Raw genomic sequence first — 23,115 nt, 5'->3', positions numbered from 1 at the left:
GAGTTATCTCTTTATTTATGTTTCTGGCAAAATCCCTAGTATACATTATTCCTGGTATTACTGCTGCCAGGTTTATCCCAATGTATTCATATGTAAGAGACACAGACACGTCCATGTCTCCACTGAGACAAAACGTCAATCTCTCTCGATGGGCGGGAACGAATGACGTCATGTTGGTGGAGCAGCTGTTTAGATGACAACACTATGTGGATCGTACCAAACGTTTAATACGGGGAATAATATTTTCTCGATGTCTATTAGAGTATCGGTTTAATTAGCACGGGCATCTCATTCCTGTTTAGGTTATTGTAAAAGTGTAAGAGCTTATATATCATTGTGGATATACAGCTGCTAAAGCTTTTCCATAACATTTGGGAGCCGGGAATGTAAAATTAACCACCCCTGTAAAAAATGGTTTTTCCCGAAGCGCAGGACTTGTTTTTCTTTCTGTCGCTGTGCAATCATATATTCCTCCGCCAGGGTCGGCAGCTCCCGGAAGAGAGGTTAGGCTACTGCCGCCGGCCTTGCTGTGCTTTCGTCGTGTTTCACGGTGTTGATTTACGTGATACTTTGCGTGAAGACCTTCTAAAACCCAGCGAATACGTCGAGTTGACTTCCCCTTCCCTTTATTTATACGCCTTTATTTTATTTATTTCCGGAAACAGTGACAAATGTCAACTCCAGCGAGGCGGCGCCTTATGAGAGATTTTAAAAGGTAAGTGGGAGACTATAAAATGGCGTCTCCCTGTGGGAGCTGAACTGGCAGAGCAACTGAGGAGACGGCGGACGTGGCGAGGCACGGATATGGGGTGTTGGGGGGGGGAGGGGGTGTATTTGTGTAACCGGGGGCTCATGTTGTGTTTCTGGATGTCTCACAGGCTGCAAGAGGATCCTCCCGCCGGAGTCAGTGGTGCCCCCTCCGAAAACAACATCATGGTCTGGAATGCGGTTATATTTGGGTAAGGTTATGCTGCCACTCCACTGGTTCACGGAGAACCCCAACTATAGTCTCCATGTCAGTAATCCTTCCCCCAAGACCCGGTTGTCACGAGGACAGAGCTGTGTACTATACACAACTTAGGCTTCGTTCACATCTTGCGCTAGAACGGGACCCTGACTGGCATCATTGAAAACCAAAGGTTTGTTTCCATCACCATTGATTTCAATGGTGATGGATCCAGTGCCAATGGTTTCCGTTTGTCTCCGTTGCGCAAGGGTAAGATATTGATGCCGTGAAAATGACTGAACCCTTTCGCAACTGAGACAAACGGAAACCACTGGCAGCGGATCCGTCACCATTGAAACAAATGGTGATGGAAACGGAAATCTTTTTGGTTTCCATTTGTGTCAGTCGGTCCCGTTCACTAGCCACTGTGATGGAAATTAGAAGAGGTTCTGTGTGTTTATGGTGGAGTGCTCCTTTAATTATGTTAATCCACAAAAAAAAAGTTAAAATCTCCAAATAAATCTCTGATGTACATGACATTTTAGAAACGGGTAGAACTTGCTCAGTGACGTATGTCAGCCATATAGCTCATTAACACGTGTCAAGACCCCTCCGGCTGCTGCCTGTCTTATTAAAACCTTGACCGGGTGACCAGCCGGGGTGACTCTCCAGACTCGTATGGCAATCCGTGACATGACCGGCATTTAGTTAGGTTTTGCCTGTTTTTAAATATCCATATACAAGGTTTTTTTAGTTGGTCATAGCCATTAAAGGGCTTGTGAAAAATGTAGACCAATTCCCCTAACAGGTTGGACCTGTAAAAAATAGTAAAGAAAAAACTATGTATACAATATAACTGAAGCCTAGTCCATAAATGGGACCAGAATCCACAGCGGCGCAGGGCTGGGGCAGACGTTTCATTGCTTATTACAATTATTTTTTATTTTTCATTTTACGATTTATTTTGACAGGTCCAGTTTATTTAGGTGACGTGTGCGAATGGACAATGCTTTTAAACTAGTTGTAGAAATGGGACTGGGACTCCACCATCAACATGTCTGTCTGTGTTAGATTGGGCTTTTCCATGCCTTGTTCACACAGTGTAGATTTGCCGCAGATTTTGTATGTATTTTTTTTTAGGTCTAAACCAGGTCCATAACCTAACTATATAAAGGAAGGCTTTATAGGTCTGCTCTCCTGGTTCCAATTCTGGTTTTGGCTTAAAAAAAATGCATGGAAAATCTGCACTGTGTGAACAGGGCCTTATTGTGAGAGCAGAAACAAGCAGCCTTTGTCAGATTATCTACGATGGAATAAGAGGATCAGATGGCCTGAAATCAATCCTCTCTGATCTGTCTGTTACATAGACGAGATTGTCAGCCCCCCAAAATCGCCATGGTCTGCCGTGAAAAGTAATTTATGTTTAGCTTTACGTAGTAATTGGGCCAATTGTGGTGTCTGTCGACAGTACATGGTAGGTCATTTTCAGCAGAGCACTTCTAAATTTCTATGGCCAAAATTATCCTTCACCACTAGCCTTTAAATAGTACCTGTTACCTCTCCTGACATGTTATTTCATGGGGAATACAAGTATTACACAATTATTTACAGAAATAGACCATGTCAGGAGAGGTGACAGATCCTTTTTTAACTTAATGAACACAAAAATGTATAATTTAGGGTATGTGCTCACGGGCAGATTAGCTGTTGTTTTTCCCTAATGGATTTTGTTGTGTAAAATCTGTAGCGAATTACAGCCGCAAGTGAAAAGTGCGGAAATTGACTTGCAGTGCATGATTTCAATCTGCAGCATGTCATTGCAGAAAATCCGGCCGGATATTCTGCAGTGTTTATATGGTGTGCGGCCTTAGCGTTTTAAAGCCAGTAAACTGTTGGTAATTCCATCTAGAACAGGGGTACTCCAACTAGTTTTAGTAAAGGTCTGCTTACCTTGGTCTGCCGTCAGGGGAATTTCCGAGCTTCACATCAGCAAAGATGTCTGTTAAAGTTTCGCAGACTTTGTTGAACTTTTGGTTTTGTTTTTTGTTGGAGAACCAAACTAAACTCATTCAGACTCCATCAGGTCCCTAAAATTCAGACCCAGAACCCTAAAATTATTCATTTCTACTCCAGGGTTCTCTGGGCCCCAGAGGTAGTTCCGCTCCTGATGGATGACATGCCATCATAGATGTATTGGCTGGAGGCCCTGCCCCACTTCTTGAGACATTTTTGGAGTTGTTTTTCATAGACTCTATAGAGAAACGGTTCCAAAAACGGCCGTAAAAAACTCAGTATTTTTAAACGTTTCTGGTTATGTGTGTGAACATACCCTTACGTGTCTGTGCAGGATGCATCCAAGGAAGGACCCATGTGTTAGGCCCTGTTCGTACGGAGTATTTTGACACGTTTTTTGGCGCGGAAACCGCTCCGCAAAAACCGGCAGAAAATGCCTCCCATTGACTTTAATGGCAGGCGGTTTTCTCCCGCGAGCAGTAAAACCGCCTCGCGGGAGAAAGTAGGGACATGCCCTATCTTCGCGTGTTTACGCCTCTGACCTCCCATTGACATTAATGGGAGGCAGAGAAAGCGTATTTCGCTGCAAACGAGGTGCAGGAAGGTCAAAATCTGCCTCAAAATCCCAAACAGAATTTTGAGTCAGAATTTTCCTCCTGCAAAAAACTGAGTAAGGCTATGTTCACACAGAGTTTTCTGACAAGTTTTTTGACACGGAAACCGTGTCAAAAAACTCGTCAAAAACGGCCCGAAAATTCCTCCCATTGATTTCGATGGGAGGCGGAGGCGTCTTTTTCCCAGCGAGCAGTAAAACCACCTCGCGGGAAAAAGAGGCGAAATGCCCTATCTTCGGGCGTTTACGCCTCTGACCTCCCATTGACTTCAATGGGAGGCAGAGAAAGCGTATTTCGAGGCGTTTTATGCCCGCGGCGAAAAACGCTGCGAAAATCGGCGTGCAGGGAGAGGAAAGATAGAAGTTTGAGGCAGAAATTCCGCCTTCAAAAAACTCTGTGTGAACATAGCCTAAGAAGTTGCTGAAAGTCTATGGTCTCTTTAAATTTACATACATGTCTTACCGTTCCTTGATTTATGATCTGTCATAAAAAGGAAGAAACTGCTGCAAACAAACTACGCACCATTGTCAGATTCCTGCTAATGAAGCTGTACCCATCGTACCTATTATGAATTTGTTTACATCTACTAAAACCAATACTATCCCTACTCGCATATATTCACAACTATTATAATTCCCCATATTGTTGGAATTTATGACTAAGAAAAAAGTAAGTTCTTATTTATATGGTCATCTGTTATTCATTGTGCCTTGTGCAATGGTATGTGTCACACTTTGTACTTTAGTCTAAATCCCTTTTTAAAAGAGCTGTAGTTTTGAGTTATGAACAATGTCCGCTTATATATTCTTATTTGTTTCCTGTTGTGCTTGAGAAATTTTACTTGGGTGTGAACAAGACATAAGGGCCTTTTACATAGGCCGGTTCAGCGAGCGTGAATCGAGACATCGTTGATCAGCACTCGTTTGCTCCTGTAACATGGAGCTCCGATCGTTTGTTCCCATCCATTATTATCATGTCGGCAGCGCATCTCCCTTTTTAAACCGGGAGATGTGCTGCCGACAGCGATAATGTTTTAGTTTTTGAAACCGATACGACCAGCAGATGATCGAGCTCCCAGTTTGCTTGTTTACACAGGGCAATTATCGGGAACGAGTGTTATATGAACGCTCGCCTGCACGATAATCGCCCAGTGTAAAAGGTCCTTTAGGCCTTATTTACAGGGTCGTATTATGGCTTCAAGTGTTTATCCAAAAATGGAATTTGGTCAGGAGACTGCTGAATGTTTTCCAATGTTTGTTTGTTTTTGTTTTTTTTTTTTTGCTTTCCCATGACTGGATCAAATTTTAGGGTCATACATGGATCCGTAAGGGAGGATTTACACGAACGTGTAATAGGTCCGTGCAACGCGCGTGCTTTTAAAGCGCCTGGCAGGGGCCTATGTTAGTCTATGGGGCAGTGCAGACTGTCAGTGATTTTTGCGCAGCGCGAGTCCGCTGCGTAAAACTCACAACAGGTTCTATATTTCTGCGTTTCTCGCGCATCACGCACCCATTGAAGTCAATGGGTGCGTGAAAATCACGCATGCCACACGGAGGCACCTCCGTGGGACGTGCGTGATTCGCGCAACAGGCAATCTGTTTACAAACATACAGTGTCATAATGATGGCGGCTGCGCGAAAAGCACGCAGCCGCACACCATATGATCATGACACACGGAGCTGTCAAATAGTACCTCTTGCGCGCGCAAAAACGCACAAGCTCGTGTAAATCCTCCCTAACACTGACATGACCAGCCAGCAAGTACAGCCAGACTCCTCAAACTTTTTCTACTGGGGCCCCACTAGCCACAACATAGTAATGCCTGGGCCTCCCTATTGGTTGCAGTTTGTGCAAAATGTCTCAATTTGTCTCCTGTTTTCAGAATAAAAATGAGCACGAAAGGAGTAAATTCTGTTACTAAATCAGAGATTGCTGAAGGCTGTGAAGCATAAAATCTCCACTTCCAAAACTGCCTACTGTGCTACGCCTCACTAACAATTGGGGGGGGGGGGGGGCGGCCTCATAGTTTAAGGACTGAGGATGCTGCTGAATTCTGTATTCTGTGTCAACTGCTCCAGAATGTGTGTACATGAGAGAAAATACGCATGAAATTCAGGATGATCAGAGTAAGTTAAGCTTTGTTCAAATTAGAGCAATTTGCCGGTAGTATTCTCTGACGTATACCTCTGCTGTAAGACTGATGCGGGCCACAGTATAGCCATATAATGGCATATATTGGCCTCAATGTCAAAGGTATGCTGCGCAGTATGTTTTTTTGCAGTCGCCTACTGCGTAGGAAAGCGCAGCCTGTTGCACTTATATATACAGTGTATAGTATGCTGGCGGAGGCCAAATGGACACGCTTATTGCCTCCATCAGGTGAACAGTGGCCTATGGCTACATAACGTTTTGTGAACATAGCTTAAGAAAATAAGTCACATAATTTTGTGTTTAAGTCTTTGCAGTCACAAAAGACCAACGTGGTAAGAATTTTTTATTTTTTTTGGCTCCTATCCTTGTTTCTTATAGAGAAGCGTTATGGTTGCGGCACTCACACAATTTTAGTGTGAATAGAGTGCAAACGAATGCTGTTGTGTATTATAAAGTAGTGTTCTCATGTTCTTCTAGAATTTCTTCAATGCATCTGTAATGTGCACGTTTCTGTAGTCGGTGGGGATTTTAAATGCATTCGGAAAGTCTTCAGACCCGTTGAAGTTTTTCACATTTTGTTTTCCTCATCATTCTGCACTCAATACCCCATAATGACGAAATGAAAACAGAATGTTAGTAATCTTTGCTAATTTATTGAAAAGGAAAAATGAAAATATTGTTACATAAGTGTTCAGACCCTTTACTCAGGACTTATTTGAAGCACCTTTGGCATCGATAACAGCCTCCAGTCTCCTTGGGTATGATGCCACAACGTTTGCACAGCTGGACTTGGGGATTTTCTGCCATTCTTTTCTGTAGAACCTCATGTTCTGTCAGGTTGGATGGGGACCTTCTGTGAACAGCCATTTTCAGGGATGTTTGTTTGGGTTCAAGTCAGGGCCCTGGCTGGGCCACTCAAGGACATTCAGAGTTGTCCCTAAGCCTCTCCTGTGTTGTCTTGGCTGTGAGCTTAGGATCATTGTCTTGTTGGAGGGTGAACCTTCGGCCCAGTCTGAGGTCCATAGCACTCTGGATCAGGTTTTCATGAAAAATATCTCTGTATTTTGCTACATTCATCTTTCCCTCAACCCTGACCAGTCTCCCTGTCCCAGCCGCTGAAAAACACCCCCACAGCATGATGCTCACACCATTATGCTTCATTGTAGGGATGGTATTGGGCAGGTTATGAGCAGTGCCTGGTTTCCTCCAGACATGCCACTTAGAATTAAAGAGGCTCTGTCACCAGTTTATAAGTGCCCTATCTCCTACCTAATCTGATAGGTGCTGTAATGTAGATAAGTGTTTTTTATCTTAAAAAAACGATAATTTTTTAGCACGTTATGAACACATTTAGATTTATGCTAATTAGTTAATGACAAACTGGGTGTTTTTTTTTTTTTTTCGTTTTTTTTTTTTAAACTTTTTACCAAGTGGGCGTTGTAAAGAGGTGTGTATGATGCTGATCAATCAGCGTCATACACTTCTCTTCATTCCAGCCCAGCATGTTTCCCTGCACAGCGTGATCTTGCGAGATCAGGATGACTTCCCACAGGTTCTTCACCGGAGTGATGGCAGAGTCAACAGACATCGTCTCCAGCTGTGCCAGGACGTTTATCCGAATCTGCAGTGGCTGGAGGCGATTTTTCTGTTCCGTCTTCCATGGCTCCGATGAAGAATCTGTGGGAGGAAGTCCCATCACCGCGTGATCTCGCGAGATCATGCTCTGCAGTGAAACAAGCTGGGCATGAATGAAGAGAAGTGTATGACGCTGATTGGTCAGCGTCATACACTTCTCTTTACAAAGCCCACTTGGTAAAAAAAAAAAAACGCCCAGTTGGTCAATAAGAGCTAATTAGCATAAATCTAAAATTGTTCATAGCTTGCTAAAAAATGACAGTTTTTCAAACTAAAAACCACTTGTCTACATTACAGCGCCGATCACGTTATGTAGGCGGTAGGGCACTTATAAACTGGTGACAGAGTCTCTTTAAGGCCAGAAAGTTTAATCTTGGTTTCATCCGACCACAATCTTGTTTCCCACAGTCCGTCCTTTAGGTGCTTTTTTGCAAACTCCAGGCAGATTACTTTCTGGCCACTCTGCTATAAAGCTCAGATTGGTGGGAGTGCTGCAGTGATGGTTGACCTTCTGGAAGTTTCTCCCATGTGCACACAAGGATCTTTGGCGCGCAGCCAGCGTGACCATTGGGTTCTTGGTCACCTCTTTCCAAGGCCCTTTTCCCACCCGATTACTTAGTTTGGCGCGGTGGCCGGCTCTAGGGAGTGTCCTGGTTGTTCCAAACGTCATCCATTTAAGAATTATCGGTGCCACTGTGCTCTTGGGAACTTTATGCAGCAGACAACACAATCCTGTTGGAGCTCTACAGGCAGTTCTTTCCTCCTCATGGCTTGGTTTTTGCTCTGATATACATTGTCAGCTGTGAGACCTTATATAGACAGGGTGAGTCTTTCCAAATCATGTCAAATTAATTTACCACAGGTGCACTCCAATCAAGGTGTAGATACATTTCAAAGATCTAGAGCAATGGGAGGCCCCAGAGCTAAATTTCAAGTGTCCTAGCAAAGGGTCCGAATACTTATGTCCATGTGATATTTGAGTTTTTAATTTACAAAAATTGATAAAATTCTGTTTTCACTTTGTCACTATGGCGTGCATAACGATGGGGAAAAACGTGATTTTTTATTTTAGCGCAAGGCCTCAACATAAAATGTGAAAGGTCTGAAGAATTTCCGAGCGCACTTTGTCAGTCTCCACAGATGCTACATTATGACTTCTCAAGTTAGATTTTCGCTTGCCGATCGTCACTGCTGGGGGTCAGCTAGTAGTCGGTTACACATGTAGTTGACCAAATTTGAAGATGTTACATTAGTATTTCCAGCACCTCTTGTAATCGGATACTCAATAGTTCTAGCATTTTATGTATCTGACAAGCTAGGACACTTGCTGACATTTTGGGGTTTAACAGTGTAATAATGCCAATGCTTTTGCAACTTTGTTAGGCTTTGTTCTAGGGCCGGGCGATTTTGGAAAAAATAAAATGTAGATTTTTTTTCAGCATTGTGGGTGGTATTTTGATTTGAATCTCTATTTGTTTCTCCTTTTTTTTTTTTCTGTTTATTTAACAGTAATACCAAGAGATAATTTAATAATTTTCTTTATATAAATAACTTTTTAACATATATTGCTATAATAATTGTACATAACGTCACAACTTTTAACCTCTGCAAATTTTGTCATAAATACAATTGGAAAAATGTCTATCTAATTGATTATAACTTCTGTGTTCCCCGGCAGGGAACAGGTTAACAATCTATAATCAACTAACATCCCCCTCTGCCCGTCACCAACTCAGCCAGTCTCCGACACTGCCGGATTCACGTGACCGTGATTGGGCCGTGAAAAATGGCCTGTCTCTCAGCCGGATTTCGCGGCCCGACCACAGTACATGTGAATGGGACTCCCGGCATCAGTCACTTAGGCTGCACTCGCACGTGAAAAAAAAAATTGCCATTAAAAACTGATCAATGGTCAGGATTTTATGTCCATTTTGCATGTCTCCCCAAATTCTCATACATTTCCAGTTTGTCTTTCATAGCCGTTTAAACAAAAATAAAAGAGGATGGATTTCATTTGTCAGGGTAGATAGTGCCCACATGTAGTGACAGTGCCATACCCCCTTGCAGATAGCACCCCCACGTGGTTTGTACCCCACCATGTAAATCGTGCTATCTCCCCCTCCCTTGTAGATAGCACCCCCACATGTAGAGCGCACCACCACCCCTTGTAAATCGCAGCACTCCTCCCTTGTAGATCGCGCTGCTGTAACTGCCACTAGGAGCTGAATCCCAGGCCAGAGGTTGCCGACGCTTAGGCCACGGATTCAGCTCCTAGTGGGAGCTACAGCGGTGTGATCCATAAGGGGGGGGGGGGGGTGGGGGTGAAATCTACAAGTCGACTAGGCTATTGATTCCGTCAAAACGACAGAACCCTTGCACAATTTATGCAGTTTTTTTTTTGTTGCAGGTTTTCCCCATTGAATTCAATGGGGATGCAAAACCCGTGACAAAAAAGCAAACTGTTTTTTTCTTCTGCAAAAGTCACAACAAACTCCTACTTACCCAAAACTCCCTGCTTCTTCTGCAGTCTGGCCTCCTGGGATGACGTTTCATTCCATGTGTCTGCTGCAGTCAATCACAGGCTGTTTCAGTCACATGGGCTGTAGCGTCATCCAGGGAGACCGGATAGTTTTTACGCAGCGTATTCGTAGCATACAGCCCGGTTGTAATGGATTTTACCTGTGGATTTTCCGCATCTTATTCTACATGTGCCTGTAGCCTTGTAGTACATCATTATTACACGCAGCTGTAGTAGGTGACTGTGCTGGGAATGTTTTCTGTGGTGCTTGTCTCTAGGCAACAGTCTGAACGTATTCAAGCACTGCTAAGCAGATCACCTATTAAAGGGTCTCCCAAATAATTAGCGGCCTGAAACTCGGATCTTTATTATCCTTGCTTGGCTCGAGTTTTCCAGGAAAAATAATTATAAAATGTGAAAGTTCTAAAAGTCGACAATATAAAGCAAGCCATTTTTATATTTTTTAAACCTAGTTCTGGGACACTAAAAGATATTGCTGCTGCTTTAAATATGTAATATGAAGTGCAACATTATGATAACGTGGCTAGTTCTTGTCATTAGAACCGATCAGGGTAGGTTATACCGCTGTAACTTTTTTTTTTTGTGACTGCGCATTCAGAATTGATCTATTTGTGATGCTGTTCACAACTGGAGCTGCTGGGTTTCGTTCCATTGACTTTAATGGGTTCCGTTGGGTGTCAGATGTTTTGCTGGACAATATAGCGCAGATGTGAACAAGCCCTCAAACTGATTCTAATAAATATTCATTAGGGCCTCTGCTCCTGTCCTGCTATCCTAGAACACATTGAGCGGAGACCTCACATACAATGCCGAGCCACACTGAATGTTATTGGGGAATCTCTTACTGAACAAAGGTCCAGCTTACGTTTTTAAAAAGTGAAAAATCCTTAAAATCTCTGCTTGTTCCTTCAGATCTGCAGTAACAAGTGACGGTCATGTGGGGAGGGTGAAATGTCTATTAGTTGTCCGTTCCTGCCCCACCCCCTACTTCTCCTTATCTATGCAATGTGCAGCTGTCCATGCACTGAACAGAATGCTTTTGGCTGTCTAATGGCAATTATATTTCCTTATCCGGTTCACACCATTTCATAGGCTCGTGTGAACCTAGCTTTTAGGTTGGGTTCATATATCTGCAATGTGTGAATACAGCCTTAGCCATCAAGCTACATACTTTGCCTACAAAAAACAGTTTTAGTCATCGTTGCATAAGGGGGGTTAGAAGGACTGCAGTACTTTTTAAAGAAAATTACACCCATTATTGATGGTTCAGTATTTGGTAGAAACTTTCATTGATCGCCCATTCCTCAAAGTTATACTTATATAGGGTCCTAATAGATGGCAAGGGGATTATTTTGGAGCTCTAGCTACATTTCTCTTTCTAAAATCTTGATTTGTTTTTTTTTTCTTACAGACCAGAAGGAACGCCATTTGAAGATGGTGAGTGAATAAAGCCCCCCTTGTTAAATCTTTATTGTAAATTTGTATAGCCCTATATTTGTTACACAAGCCTGTATTCAGTATCTGCATGTAGTTTAACATGGCATATAACAGTTTTGTTTTTTACTGCACGGGACGTACGGTGTTTGTGGATGAAGCAGTTGAGGGGCCTGTAGACAGTGCTGTCCTGCTATGGTCAACACGTTACCTCTCCTGACATGTCTATTTTAGTTAATACTTGTTTTCCCCATGAAATAACAATTCTGGAACGTTTTTCTTAGAACTCTGTATTGTGCTGTTCCTCTGTTGTTCCTCCTAGAAATGTATGAAAATTGACCACTGGGTGTTACCATTCCTTTTTGTCAAAGGACTGTTTCCCTACAGTATGACTATGTCCAATCAGTGCTATCAGAGTAGGGACCCCCCCCCCTCCTCCAACTGGTAACAACCTGTCGTCAATTTATTCATAAATGTCTAGGAGGCATAGCACAGTAGAGTTCTAAGAAAAGATGCTCCAGAATAGTTATATTATGGGTAATATAATTTACTACAAAAGAAATGTCAGAGGTTTAAAGAGGCTCTCACTAGTTTAGTAATGCCCTATTTCCAAGCTAATCTAATAGGCACGGTCACACTGATTATGATAGTGTCCCACATAGTATCTTAAAAGTTATGAGCATTTTTTTCTAAATATGCAAATGAGGCTATACTAGACAAGTGGGAGGTAACCGCAGCGATTCTCTTGAGGTGGAGCCGCCTCACAGCCTCTGACGCTGTCCTATCAGCATGAAGCTGCTTCACACAGTGTGAGAGACTGAGGCTGGAGGGTGGGTCACTTCAAACAGCTGTATCTCCGGCTGTGGACCACCTAGAACAGTGGGTCTGGTGGCATATGACAGATGAGATTCTAGCTGTGAGACAACCGGAGGTATCACCAGATGAAACCAGTTGGGAATAGAAGCTATATACTTTAAGATCACACTGTGTTGCTGGTTAGTGAAGGGGGAGAAGCTGTATGACTATTGGACAGCGTCCTACAGAAAACATTACTCTGCCCAGAGTGAAAGAGTATAGCCAAATTAGCATATTTAGAAAAATGCTCATAACTTTGCAAGTATTTTTTGGTAGAATAAAAATCACTAGTTATCAGCATCATAGCGCCTATTAGATTAGTGAGGAGATGGGGAATTAAACTAGTGACAGATCCTATTTAATGTAAAAAACATGAATGGCAATGTATCAATAAAAGTTTCACTTAGGGGTCTCTGCATTTTAGATGGGTTATAACCAAGTTAAAGTTCATCCCTCTTATGTATTCTATGCTCCACATTACAGTGCCACACATTTATTTGACAAGCTGGTTCTATGGCTACAGCAATCCGTTGCTCAGGGAAATCCATAATTTAGTAATCTTTGATACAACACAGAGCGAGAGCACTTAGAGGTTGTCTCATCAGACATTGATGGCATGTTTGACCGCTGTGACCCCTGACAATTGCTAGAACGCTGTGGCAGCAGCACTAGAAATGCACCGTGCTAGTTCGTCTTCTGTCAAGTTAGCTTTTTTTGGAAAGATGCATGGATGGCCATGGACTATAATGGCCGTTCATTGTGTCTCGCGACTCCTCAGGCCGGGTTCGCACGTAGCGTAAATATTGCGGATTTTCTCCAATGGATTTAGTTTCGGCCAGAATTCCCTGCGGTGACCAGGGTGGATACGGTGTGTGCTTTTACGCATCATATCCACCTTGTGTGAACATACCCTCAGTGTGGCTCAACGTAGGTGCTCTGAGTTATAACCATATGTGTTTGCTACTATATTAGAGAGATCATATCCCCAGAAAAGTGCCAGTTTGGATGGTGTAATACCAGTGTGTCAAGTTTCAAACTGAACCATTTAACTAGTTCAATGTGGAATGTTGCCTAAAAGTTTGTGGACCTCTGTGCTAGACATGCCATCAACGTCTGTTATCAGATCGCCTCTTTGATTGCTGTCTGACATTAGAAGTCACTGATCCGAAAGCGCTCAAGTAAAAGAATGAGTACATAAAAAGTAGGGCAGTTACTCACAGCGATCCATTAGATTCTGGTTTTAATTGTTCCAGAGTACGTGCGAAAATGAAAGAAGTGATCTCATGAGCCTATGCTGTACATTTTGTTTATGCAGGAGGCTGTTCTTATGGGTGAGTTAATACCCTGCAAATGTTAGTGAAGATTCCACACTGAAAATCCGCAGCACATGCATGTAGATGGGGTTTTGAGCGCCATATTTACATGTAGCGGAAAAAACAGCATGCTGTGGATTTTCAAAACTGCAACATGTTTATTCCATCTTGGATTATCGCCTTGGATTTCACCCCTTTATTATATAACAGTAAATCCGCAACAAAATTGCCCTGGATTCTGCTGACCCGGCCTAAGTGTTCAGGGTATGGTGATTCTGGGTGACTACTTTTTATTGCGCAGTTACTCCAGGGAGGTTGTATAATGAATAGTGAAAAGTTCCATGAATGTGAAGTGTCAATACTAAACGTGAAACACACTGCAGCATGTTGGATATTTGTTCTGGCAATTACAGGAACTGGTTAGGTAACGTGTACAAATAGTTCTGTGCCATGTAATTCATTGTTGTAGTGGACAATTGTACATTAAACAGTTACAAGCTGACAATCTTTACTGTGTAGGCACAGAATGAATGGCTTTAACAGATAATGTTTCAGACGTTTGTGCCTTCAGTTAATTTTTGACCTGTCTGCTGCGGTCTATGGCCATAAGGTTTTCATATAATAGATACCTGAGAATAGCAGGTCAGTTTAGCCCAGGGGTCTCAAGCATGCGGCCCCTGGGGCTGTCATCTACGGCCCGCGGGACACAGAGCCGCTAGTATCGGCCCTACTCAAAGACTCTGGAATTCCCTGACATCGCTGTCCACATATGAACAGCGATGTCTGGGGCTTCTCCAGAGCCGGCGTACCGTGCAGAGCGCTAGTATCGGCTCTGCTCCGAGACTCTGGAATTCCCTGACATCGCTGTCGATATATGGACAGTGTTTCAGGGTCTTCCCCCAGAGCGGAGTCTCGAGCAGAGCGCTAGTATCGGCTCTGCTCCGGGACTCTGTGGAGACATCTGTGTCCGTGTTTGGACACACTATGTCTGGGGCTTCCCCAGAGCGGAGTCTCGGGCAGAGCGCTAGTACAGGCTCTGCTCCGGGACTCTGGAATTCCCTCACATCGGTGTCAATATAAGGACAGTTTGTCAGGGTCTTCCCCAGAGCGGAGCTCCGGGCAGAGCGCTAGTATACTCTGCTCCGGGATTCTGTGGAATCTTCTGACATCGCTGTCTACATATGGACAGCAATGTCTGGGGCTTCCCCATAGCTGGAGTCCCGGGCAGAGTGCTAGTATAGTCTCTGCTCTGGGACTCTGGGGAAGCCTCTGACATTGCTGTCCATACATCGACACTGATGTAAGCGGCTTCCCCAGAGCAGTAGTCCCAGTGATGTCGGGAGCACAGCTGGAGTCCCAGGAAGAGCCTACTAGCGCTCTGCCTAGGACTCCAGCTCATATATGGACAGTGATGTCAGGAGCAGAGCTGGAATCCCAGGCAGAGTGCTAGAAGCGGCACTGCTCCGGGACTCCAGCTCTGGGCAAGCACCTGACATCACTGTCCATATATGGACACTGATGTTAATGGCTTCCCCAGAGTTCCGGCGCAGAGCCTATACTAGTGCTCTGCTCCGGGACTCCTTTTTTGGGGTTGCCCCTGATATATTATTCCGATCCAGGAGAATCCCCTGACGTCACTGTGTATGGACAGTGACGTCAGGGGCTCCAACAGTAGAGGAATCCCTATCCAAAGCATCGGCAACGCTCTGGCTGGGGATTCCACTCCTAGAGGGAGCCCCAATGGAGCTATCTACTTGGGGTGTGTGTGGCAGCATCTGCGGAGGGCACTGTGGCAGCATCTGCGGAGGGCACTGGCATTATCTAGGGGTGTGTTGCATTATCTACAGAGGGCACGATGGCACTATCTAAAAAGTGGCTGCCCAATCTTGACGTGTATCTGCCAAACACTGCTAACTGAGCCGCCGGACTGCATTTGGCGACACTTAAACTGGAAAACTGGATTGTTGAAATAAGCACGTGGAGAAATATCTCAAATTTTAAACCTAGTGGTATTATTATAGTAATATAGTGTTATAGTAGTTCAAATAACGAATTGATTAACAATAATTTTGTATTGTATCAAATTTGAAAGTAATGCGGCCCGTCAACTTCCCATTTTTTTCTATATGTGGCCCACTTAGTTTGAGACCCCTGGTTTAGCCCAATGTATTTTTAGACTAAGAATTGCTTAAAGCTCTTCACACGGCAGCCTTGCAGTAATGTTCCTATTTATTCTAATATCAGATTCTTACTGAGTATTGAATGTCTGGCTGCAGTGTGTTTTATATAGGGGCAGAATCCTCTGAATATCTTTTCTCTTGTCCTCTTTGAGGTTGATTTTTAAGTAGACCATTTTTTTTTTTCAAGGTTGAAGTGTAACCCAAATTGCAATCCCTTTACATACAGATGGGCAGTTCTCCCATCTCTTCCAGGCCCAGTACTATCCTCGGAGGGGTTAATTTTGCTGTACAGTATCATTCATGTAGGCTTCATTTACACGTGGGTGAACAGGCGCAATAGTGGTGCGACGAAGAACTGTTCTATCACATTTATATTTTAAGTGGAAATTCTCTTCAGACATTGTTCACACAGCTCTGTACAATACTTTACTGAGTGAACAGTGAAGTCAGCAGAAAGAAGCTCCAAGTCTACAGCACTTTGGGCGTAAATGCATTATGCTCTCAAGCTGCTGTATAAGCACATGGGGATGTTGGTGTTGCATTCTCCATAAACTTGTATTTTGTAACATTACATGTGACTGCTGCAGTAAAAAATGGAACACAAATGTCCATTGTGGCCTGATGTGTGTGCATAATCCATAGTGAATGTGTCAGCAGCAATTCACGAAGGGCACACTCCAACCCAAAGTACTGGCTGCGTATACAGACAAGGCAAATAAGTGGTTTCGTTGCATTACGACGTTGCCTATAGTCTACATCAGATGGCTCCTGCTAGAATGAAGCAAGCGGGGGCAAACAGGTCTTGCAGGAACGCCTGTGCGCGTGTGCGTGTGTGTGTGTGTGTGTGTGTGTGTGTGTGTGTGTGTAAAAATTGTTTTTTTCCTCTTTGAAGCAAAATGTTTAAATTTTCTTCTTTTTGTTCTTTTGTAGGAACATTTAAACTCACAATAGAATTCACAGAAGAATATCCAAATAAACCACCTACAGTTCGATTTGTATCAAAAATGTTTCATCCGAATGGTGAGTCACCGCTAGGTGGTTATTTTCCCCTTTATACATTTTGTAACTGACAACGTCTCTATGCGCTGCCTAGCTCGCCAAGTGGTGGGAGTATGTGATATTGACCACTGCCATATGCTATAACCGATATACTATAATCTGCCCATAGACATTAGTTGTGAGTTTGTTGGCACATCCTACAATAAATAATGCCTGTGGGGCTGGCCGACCATGATTTAATTATATGCTAAATTATATACTGGTGGGTAAAACAAGGACATGTCCTTTTAGTACCATCAGTGGTGGAGGGACAAAGCTGTCTCCACCGCAAACAATGAACACGTACAATTTCAACTTTATATAAATACACTCATACGCGGCGTTCTCCCTCTGCTGATTTTATGACCGCAGGGGCCGATATGCTATTTTATTAGATAGGATTTTAGAAAATCCCTTTTCCAAAATGTGCAAAAAAAGTCACTGATCACTAGTTTTAAATAGGGCACCATGATTTGGTAATGTGAGGAATTAGATTATATGGGGCAGTTGTTGAATTTGTTGCTACTTTAACAGGACAATATTATATTTAAATTTTCCTTCCTGATTCATTTCTACATTCAGGCTGGGTTCACACTACCTATTTTCAGATGTAAACGAGGCGTATTATGCCTCGTTTTACATCTGAAAATAGGGCTACAATACGTCGGCAAACATCTGCCCATTCATTTGAATGCTTTTTCCGACGTACTGTGCAGACAACCTGTCATTTACGTGTCGCGGTCGTTTGACAGCTGTCAAACGACGACGCGTAAAAATACAGCCTCGTCAAAGAAGTGCAGGACACTTATATACATTATATGCAGGTCAATTCTTTCAGACGTAATTTGAGCCGTTCTTCATTGAACTCAATGAAGCACAGCTCAAAATTTACGGCTGTCAGAGAAGCCTCGCAAAATGAGAGGAGGAGCATTTACGTCTGAAACGAGGCAGCTGTTTTCTCCTGAAAACAGTGTCTTTTCAGACGTAAAAGCCTGCTACCGTGTGCACATACCCTCATAGTTACAGGCTTAGAATTTGCTAGAAAAAAACAAAACTTTGTGTACAAGATATAACTGCATAACTTACAAATGTACGCGTCTACTTTTTCCCCTCAGTATATGCTGACGGCAGTATATGTTTGGACATTCTTCAGAATCGTTGGAGTCCAACATATGATGTATCCTCAATTTTAACCTCTATACAGGTAGGTGCAGTTGCTATAGATGGCATACCTTGTATGCTGATGCTGTGGCACAAAATGTGACATTTTGCTTTTTTTCTATCTCGTCCCTTTGTAGTCCCTGCTGGATGAGCCAAATCCAAACAGTCCGGCAAACAGCCAGGCAGCTCAGCTGTACCAAGAAAACAAGCGCGAATATGAAAAAAGGGTTTCCGCAATAGTGGAACAGAGTTGGCGCGACTGTTGACACTGGCCCATGTATATGAACACTCTGATCAGGAGGAATAATATATATATATATGAAGTGTTTGAGTGATCTTCCTCTTGCTAGAATCTTTACATTTACATCAACTGCAAAATGGCTGTTGTGCTGTCACTGACTTCCTTAGCCCCAGCTGATGCTTTTCTCCCTCCCCTCGGACACCTGAGAGCATTCGTGTTGAAAACAAATGTACCATGGGTTACTTGCAAAAGGTTACTCTTCTCTTTTCTGATCCAGTCATTCACTGTTGTAGCTTTTACAAGAGCATCAACCACCGTCTGTCTCTGCTGAATATGGACTGATGTCTGACTACAGACAAGGACATTGGGCTAGTGACACTGCTCGTGTGCACGCTCAGTCTTTTTTTACTTTCGGTTTTATCTTGCTTTATATTTTAAATGACCTTCTTTACTTCCTGGTTTGCAGGTTGGGTAAAACATTGTTCTTAATTTAATTCCGGGTTGTTCCTCTATTTCGTCCGCTTTCAATATCAGAACGACAGGCTTGTTTGTTCTTACTCTTCCAATTAGTGAATTATTATTTTTTTTCCCCCTACTTCTGCAAAAACTTCCATTCTTTTGTAGTGTCTGGGGAGTTGCTGTCTTGTGGCTCTCCTACAAAAGGGCATGGACGTTGATCTTAATGGAGGAGATTTATCACACTAGTACATAGAACCTGAATAATGAGATCTGGAATCTGATTGGACAACTGCTCCTTCTCTTATACTAGTGAGTTAATCTCCAATGTGTTTTTGCATGTAATGTTTCCAGTTATAACATTGCTAAGTTTTCCCAACGTGGAGAAGTATCAGTCCATGCAAAGTGGAGAAATTTGTGAGCAATATCTTAATGTTGAAATGTAGGGTCTACTTTCCTTAGTGTTAGTAGACGATGCTCGTGTGTGGGAGCCCTAAAACATAATAGAGCCTCAAGATTCACAGATGGTTTGGAGTGTGATGAGAATATTTAGATTCCATAAAATGGGATTTCAGTTCCTCAATTTTGTTTTCTAATCGTAATTAATAAGTTTGCTTAGTTCTACTAAAATAGCAATTCTGATGCGTTTTCACTTTACGCAAGTAACCCATGTAAAACTGTACATCCTAAACTTGTAAATAAAAAAAAAATGGTAACCTACCTGTGTTTCCTATACTCCTCCTCCTAGAAATGGGATCTTCCATGTTGTTGTATTTGAGCGGTTACCAGGAAGTGGCAGATCGTTGGCGCGTTGTTACCTGTTTATACCAATATGTCATTTGGGTGGTTTGTCATTTTCATGCACAGTGTAGGCGCTTTTCACACTGTTTAATGGTACCCATTTGATATATATGCCGGGAGAAGCTCCTGGTGTAAGTGTTAAACGGGGCCTTTGACTTGATGTCTAACAGTGGCATCCATCACCCATGGACTATAATCGTATCCGTTTAATGTATGTGTCATGAGAGTTCATGACATATGCATTAAACAAACACCATTATAATTGATTGGTGACGGATGCCATTTTTATGAATCGGTCACAGCCCCTGTCTAACATATTCGTCAATGTTTAATTGGAGGCTGTGATGAGTGCCTAAGGGTATGTGCACACACACTAATTACGTCCGTAATTTACGGACGTATTTCGGCCGCAAGTTCCGGACCGAACTCAGTGCAGGGAGCCGGGCTCCTAGCATCATAGTTATGTACGACGCTAGGAGTCCCTGCCTCGCTGCCGGACAACTGTCCCGTACTGTAATCATGTTTTCAGTACGTGACAGTTGTCCTGCAGCGAGGCAGGGACTCCTAGCATCGTACATAAGTATGATGCTAGGAGCCCGGCTCCCTGCAGTGTGTTCGGTCCGGTACTTGCGGCCGAAATACGTCCGTAAATTACGGACGTAATTAGTGTGTGTGCACATACCCTAAGAGTGGCATCCGTCACCCATAGATTATAATGCTATCCATTTAAAGCCATGTCATGAACTCTCATGACTCTTTTCTCACTTACCCTCCATGACAGCACCACCGGAGGATAGGGCTCTGCCTCTAATTGGGACAGGAAACAACACTAGGTTAAATAGACCCTTCCCGCCTCCCTCCTAAGTGTTTTTTCCTGTCCCTATTGGGCATCAAGAGGTTGCTGACGGCTGGGCTGGTGTCGGTCGGTTAGCTTACATCAAAAATAAATCAACAGGCGGTGAGTAGTCGAGCCTCACCTCCCCGCAAACACTGCTCCCATCTCCTCCTGAATTTGGGAATCTGTTCACCTCTCCTGCGCCTTCGGGTAAAGCTGAGGTGAAAAAACTGCCGGCTCCGGGTCTCCCTGAACTGACTGTTGTATCATTCCTATCTTGCCGGTACCATGTCTGATTCTGAGATCTGCTGCCAAACCTGGTGTGTTGGAGCCTAGCGTGTTTCCCAACCCAGTAAGTATTCTGGTTATGCGGGTTAGTTACTGAACTGTTTCCGTCGTTGTTTTAGTGTGAGACATCTAGGAAGCCTAGATGAACTCCCATCACAAATGTGCTATATGACACAAAGTAATCATTTGTTAACGAAAAAAAACCCTATGCCATTCCTGCACAGATAATAATCTCGGGCATGAACGACCGTCATATATGGAGGAGATTAAAGGGATGGTCAAGCAGGAGATTCAATCTTCTTTGGCCTCTTTTTCTCAGGCTTATTTCTCCTCGCAGCCCCCTCCCATGCCTAGGAAAAGTTATTTCTTCAGTCCCTCTGATGGAAAGATTAGGTCACTACTCTCAGCTCTTTCTAGTCAAAAAAAAAAACTCCTACAGGATAATCCTAAACCTAAAACCCCTAAACAGATTTATAGCTTACCACCCATATACTTACAAATTCAAAATGGAATCGATAAAATCTACAATTCCACTGATCGGGCAAGATTTTATGATGGCTACAATAGACCTACAGGAGGCATACTACCACATCCCTATCCATCAGAGATATCAAAAGTTCCTAAGATTTGCCATATTGGAAGAGCAAAAAGTAGTGCATTATCCGTTCAATACCATTTGGAATATGATCAGCACCAAAAATATTCTCAAAGGTGATGGTGGAGATAGTGTCTCTCCTCAGACTTCAAGGTATTCCCATCATTCCTTATTTAGACGACATTCTCTTAGTAGTGCCAGATGCTGCTTGTCTAAAAAAAACAATCATTCAGGCACAACAGACCCTACAAGATCTGGGCTGGATTATAAATCTAAAAAAAATCAGATCTGTCTCCTTCAAAGCTAGAAAAACTTCCTTGGATTCTCCTAGAATCCCACAAATGTCTTTTCTACCACAGGAGAAGATAATTTTGTTAAAACAAAATACATTTTCTACTACTACAAAGGCAGGTATCCATGAGAATGGCTATGTCAGTCCTAGGGTCCACGATGTCTTGTATCCACGCTGTGGCCTGGTCTCGAGCTCAGGCCAGAGATTTACAGGACCTGATATTGATCTTACTGGATATGGGTGACTATGGATTCCCTTTTTTTAGATTGTTGCTTTTCAACCCCCACAAGAGAACTATGGAAGCAAGCAAAAGAGGTTGGTGAGCAACACTGGAGCAAAGATCCTTTCAAGGGATTTGGCCATAGCAAATAGGTTATGATTCGTCAAATTTCAGAGCATTAAGAGCAGTCCTGGAGTCTCTAAAAGTAACAGAACATCTTATCCAAAACTCTCGTGAGAATTTACTCAGACAATATGATGACCATTTCATACCTAAAACATCAGGGAGGTACCAGACAGAAAAACCTGCAGATCCTAGCAGGCCAAATATTTTCTTAGGCAGAACCCAGACTGTTGGGTAACCTCTCAGCCCTCCATCTCAAAGGACCTTCCAACATTCAGGCAGATTTCTTAAGTTGGAAGGATTTCGTTCCAACCGAGTGGTGCCTAAAACAGGAAGTCTATTTCCAAATAACTCAGAAGTGGGGACTTCCGGAAGTGGATCTATATGCAAGCCAGAAAAATCTTAGACTACACTATTCTTTCCTCTAAACCCAAGAGAAAAGGGTCTTGGAGTAGACGCGTTGGTTCACAAGTGGAAGTTACAACTTGTCTATGCTTTTTCTCCAATTCCACTAATGCCAAAGACCTTACAAAAGATGAAGTTAGGGAAAACAAAGGTGATCTTAATTGCCCCCCCCCCACATGCAAAAAAAAAAAAAGCTTGGTTTGGACTGTTAGTCTGGAAAATCTGCAGTATTTGCACAACGTGTGAGCTGACCCTAATGGTAATTAACCTCATCGGGTACTTCGGTCAGAATGGGTAACGTTGGGTTAATGCGAGTCACAAGGATTTAAAAAATTCATAACACCATGTGACTCCCATTTATAAGTGACCCCATTATTTCCTTCACATAATGGCAACATTTGGGGTTTACCCATTAGGGACCTGGCCAATTTTGGCCTTGAGGACAAAATATTATTTTTTATTTTTTCCTCTTTGCATACTGCGCCTTAACATTTTTTTTTCTGCTCAACGTAGCTATACACTGATCATCATAAATGACACTTTCAAATTGTTGTGCAGGTTATTACACTTGCGATGATACCAAATATGTGTATGGTATGTATTGGGGCTTATATTTGAATGTTTATAGTAAAAAAAAAAATGTATGTACTAGCATATATCTATATGCCAGTACATTAGCCTGTGTACTGATAGGGTGTACCAAAGTTGGCCCCAACAACTGCCTGCGTACTAACATGAAATAAAGCCTTCAATGAACTCTGGGCTGTCTGTCCCTTGATGGGGTAACAGGTACTGCGTGTGACTTAATCAAAAGGGGGTTCCCTTCTCATTATCACTTTGAATACCGCAGTCCGCTTTGATCGCGTCATTCATATGAATAAAGGCGGAGATGAGATAGTTCTCCGATCTCCGCCATTTTAGTGTGGCTGTGTATTAGTCATTGCTGATCGTGCAGTCACACATGCTCTGCCCGTAGGATC

The 23,115-nt window shown here is 43.0% G+C and overlaps 1 protein-coding gene across 1 annotated transcript; it reads left to right on the top strand.

The window, feature by feature from the left end:
* Positions 1 to 457: 457 nt before the first annotated feature.
* UBE2A (ubiquitin conjugating enzyme E2 A) lies at positions 458 to 19,296 on the top strand. The gene is made up of 6 exons (XM_075835856.1): positions 458 to 715; positions 879 to 959; positions 11,310 to 11,335; positions 16,611 to 16,700; positions 17,834 to 17,922; positions 18,017 to 19,296. The coding sequence occupies exons 1-6, from the start codon at positions 672 to 674 to the stop codon at positions 18,143 to 18,145; spliced, it is 459 nt and encodes a 152-aa protein (XP_075691971.1). The 5' UTR covers positions 458 to 671; the 3' UTR covers positions 18,146 to 19,296.
* The last annotated feature ends 3,819 nt before the right edge of the window (positions 19,297 to 23,115 follow it).

Source organism: Rhinoderma darwinii, chromosome 8, assembly GCF_050947455.1.
Source record: "Rhinoderma darwinii isolate aRhiDar2 chromosome 8, aRhiDar2.hap1, whole genome shotgun sequence".
NCBI lineage: Eukaryota > Metazoa > Chordata > Amphibia > Anura > Rhinodermatidae > Rhinoderma > Rhinoderma darwinii.
Note: the sequence above shows the minus strand (reverse complement) of the source record. Positions and strands in the feature narration are given on the sequence as shown.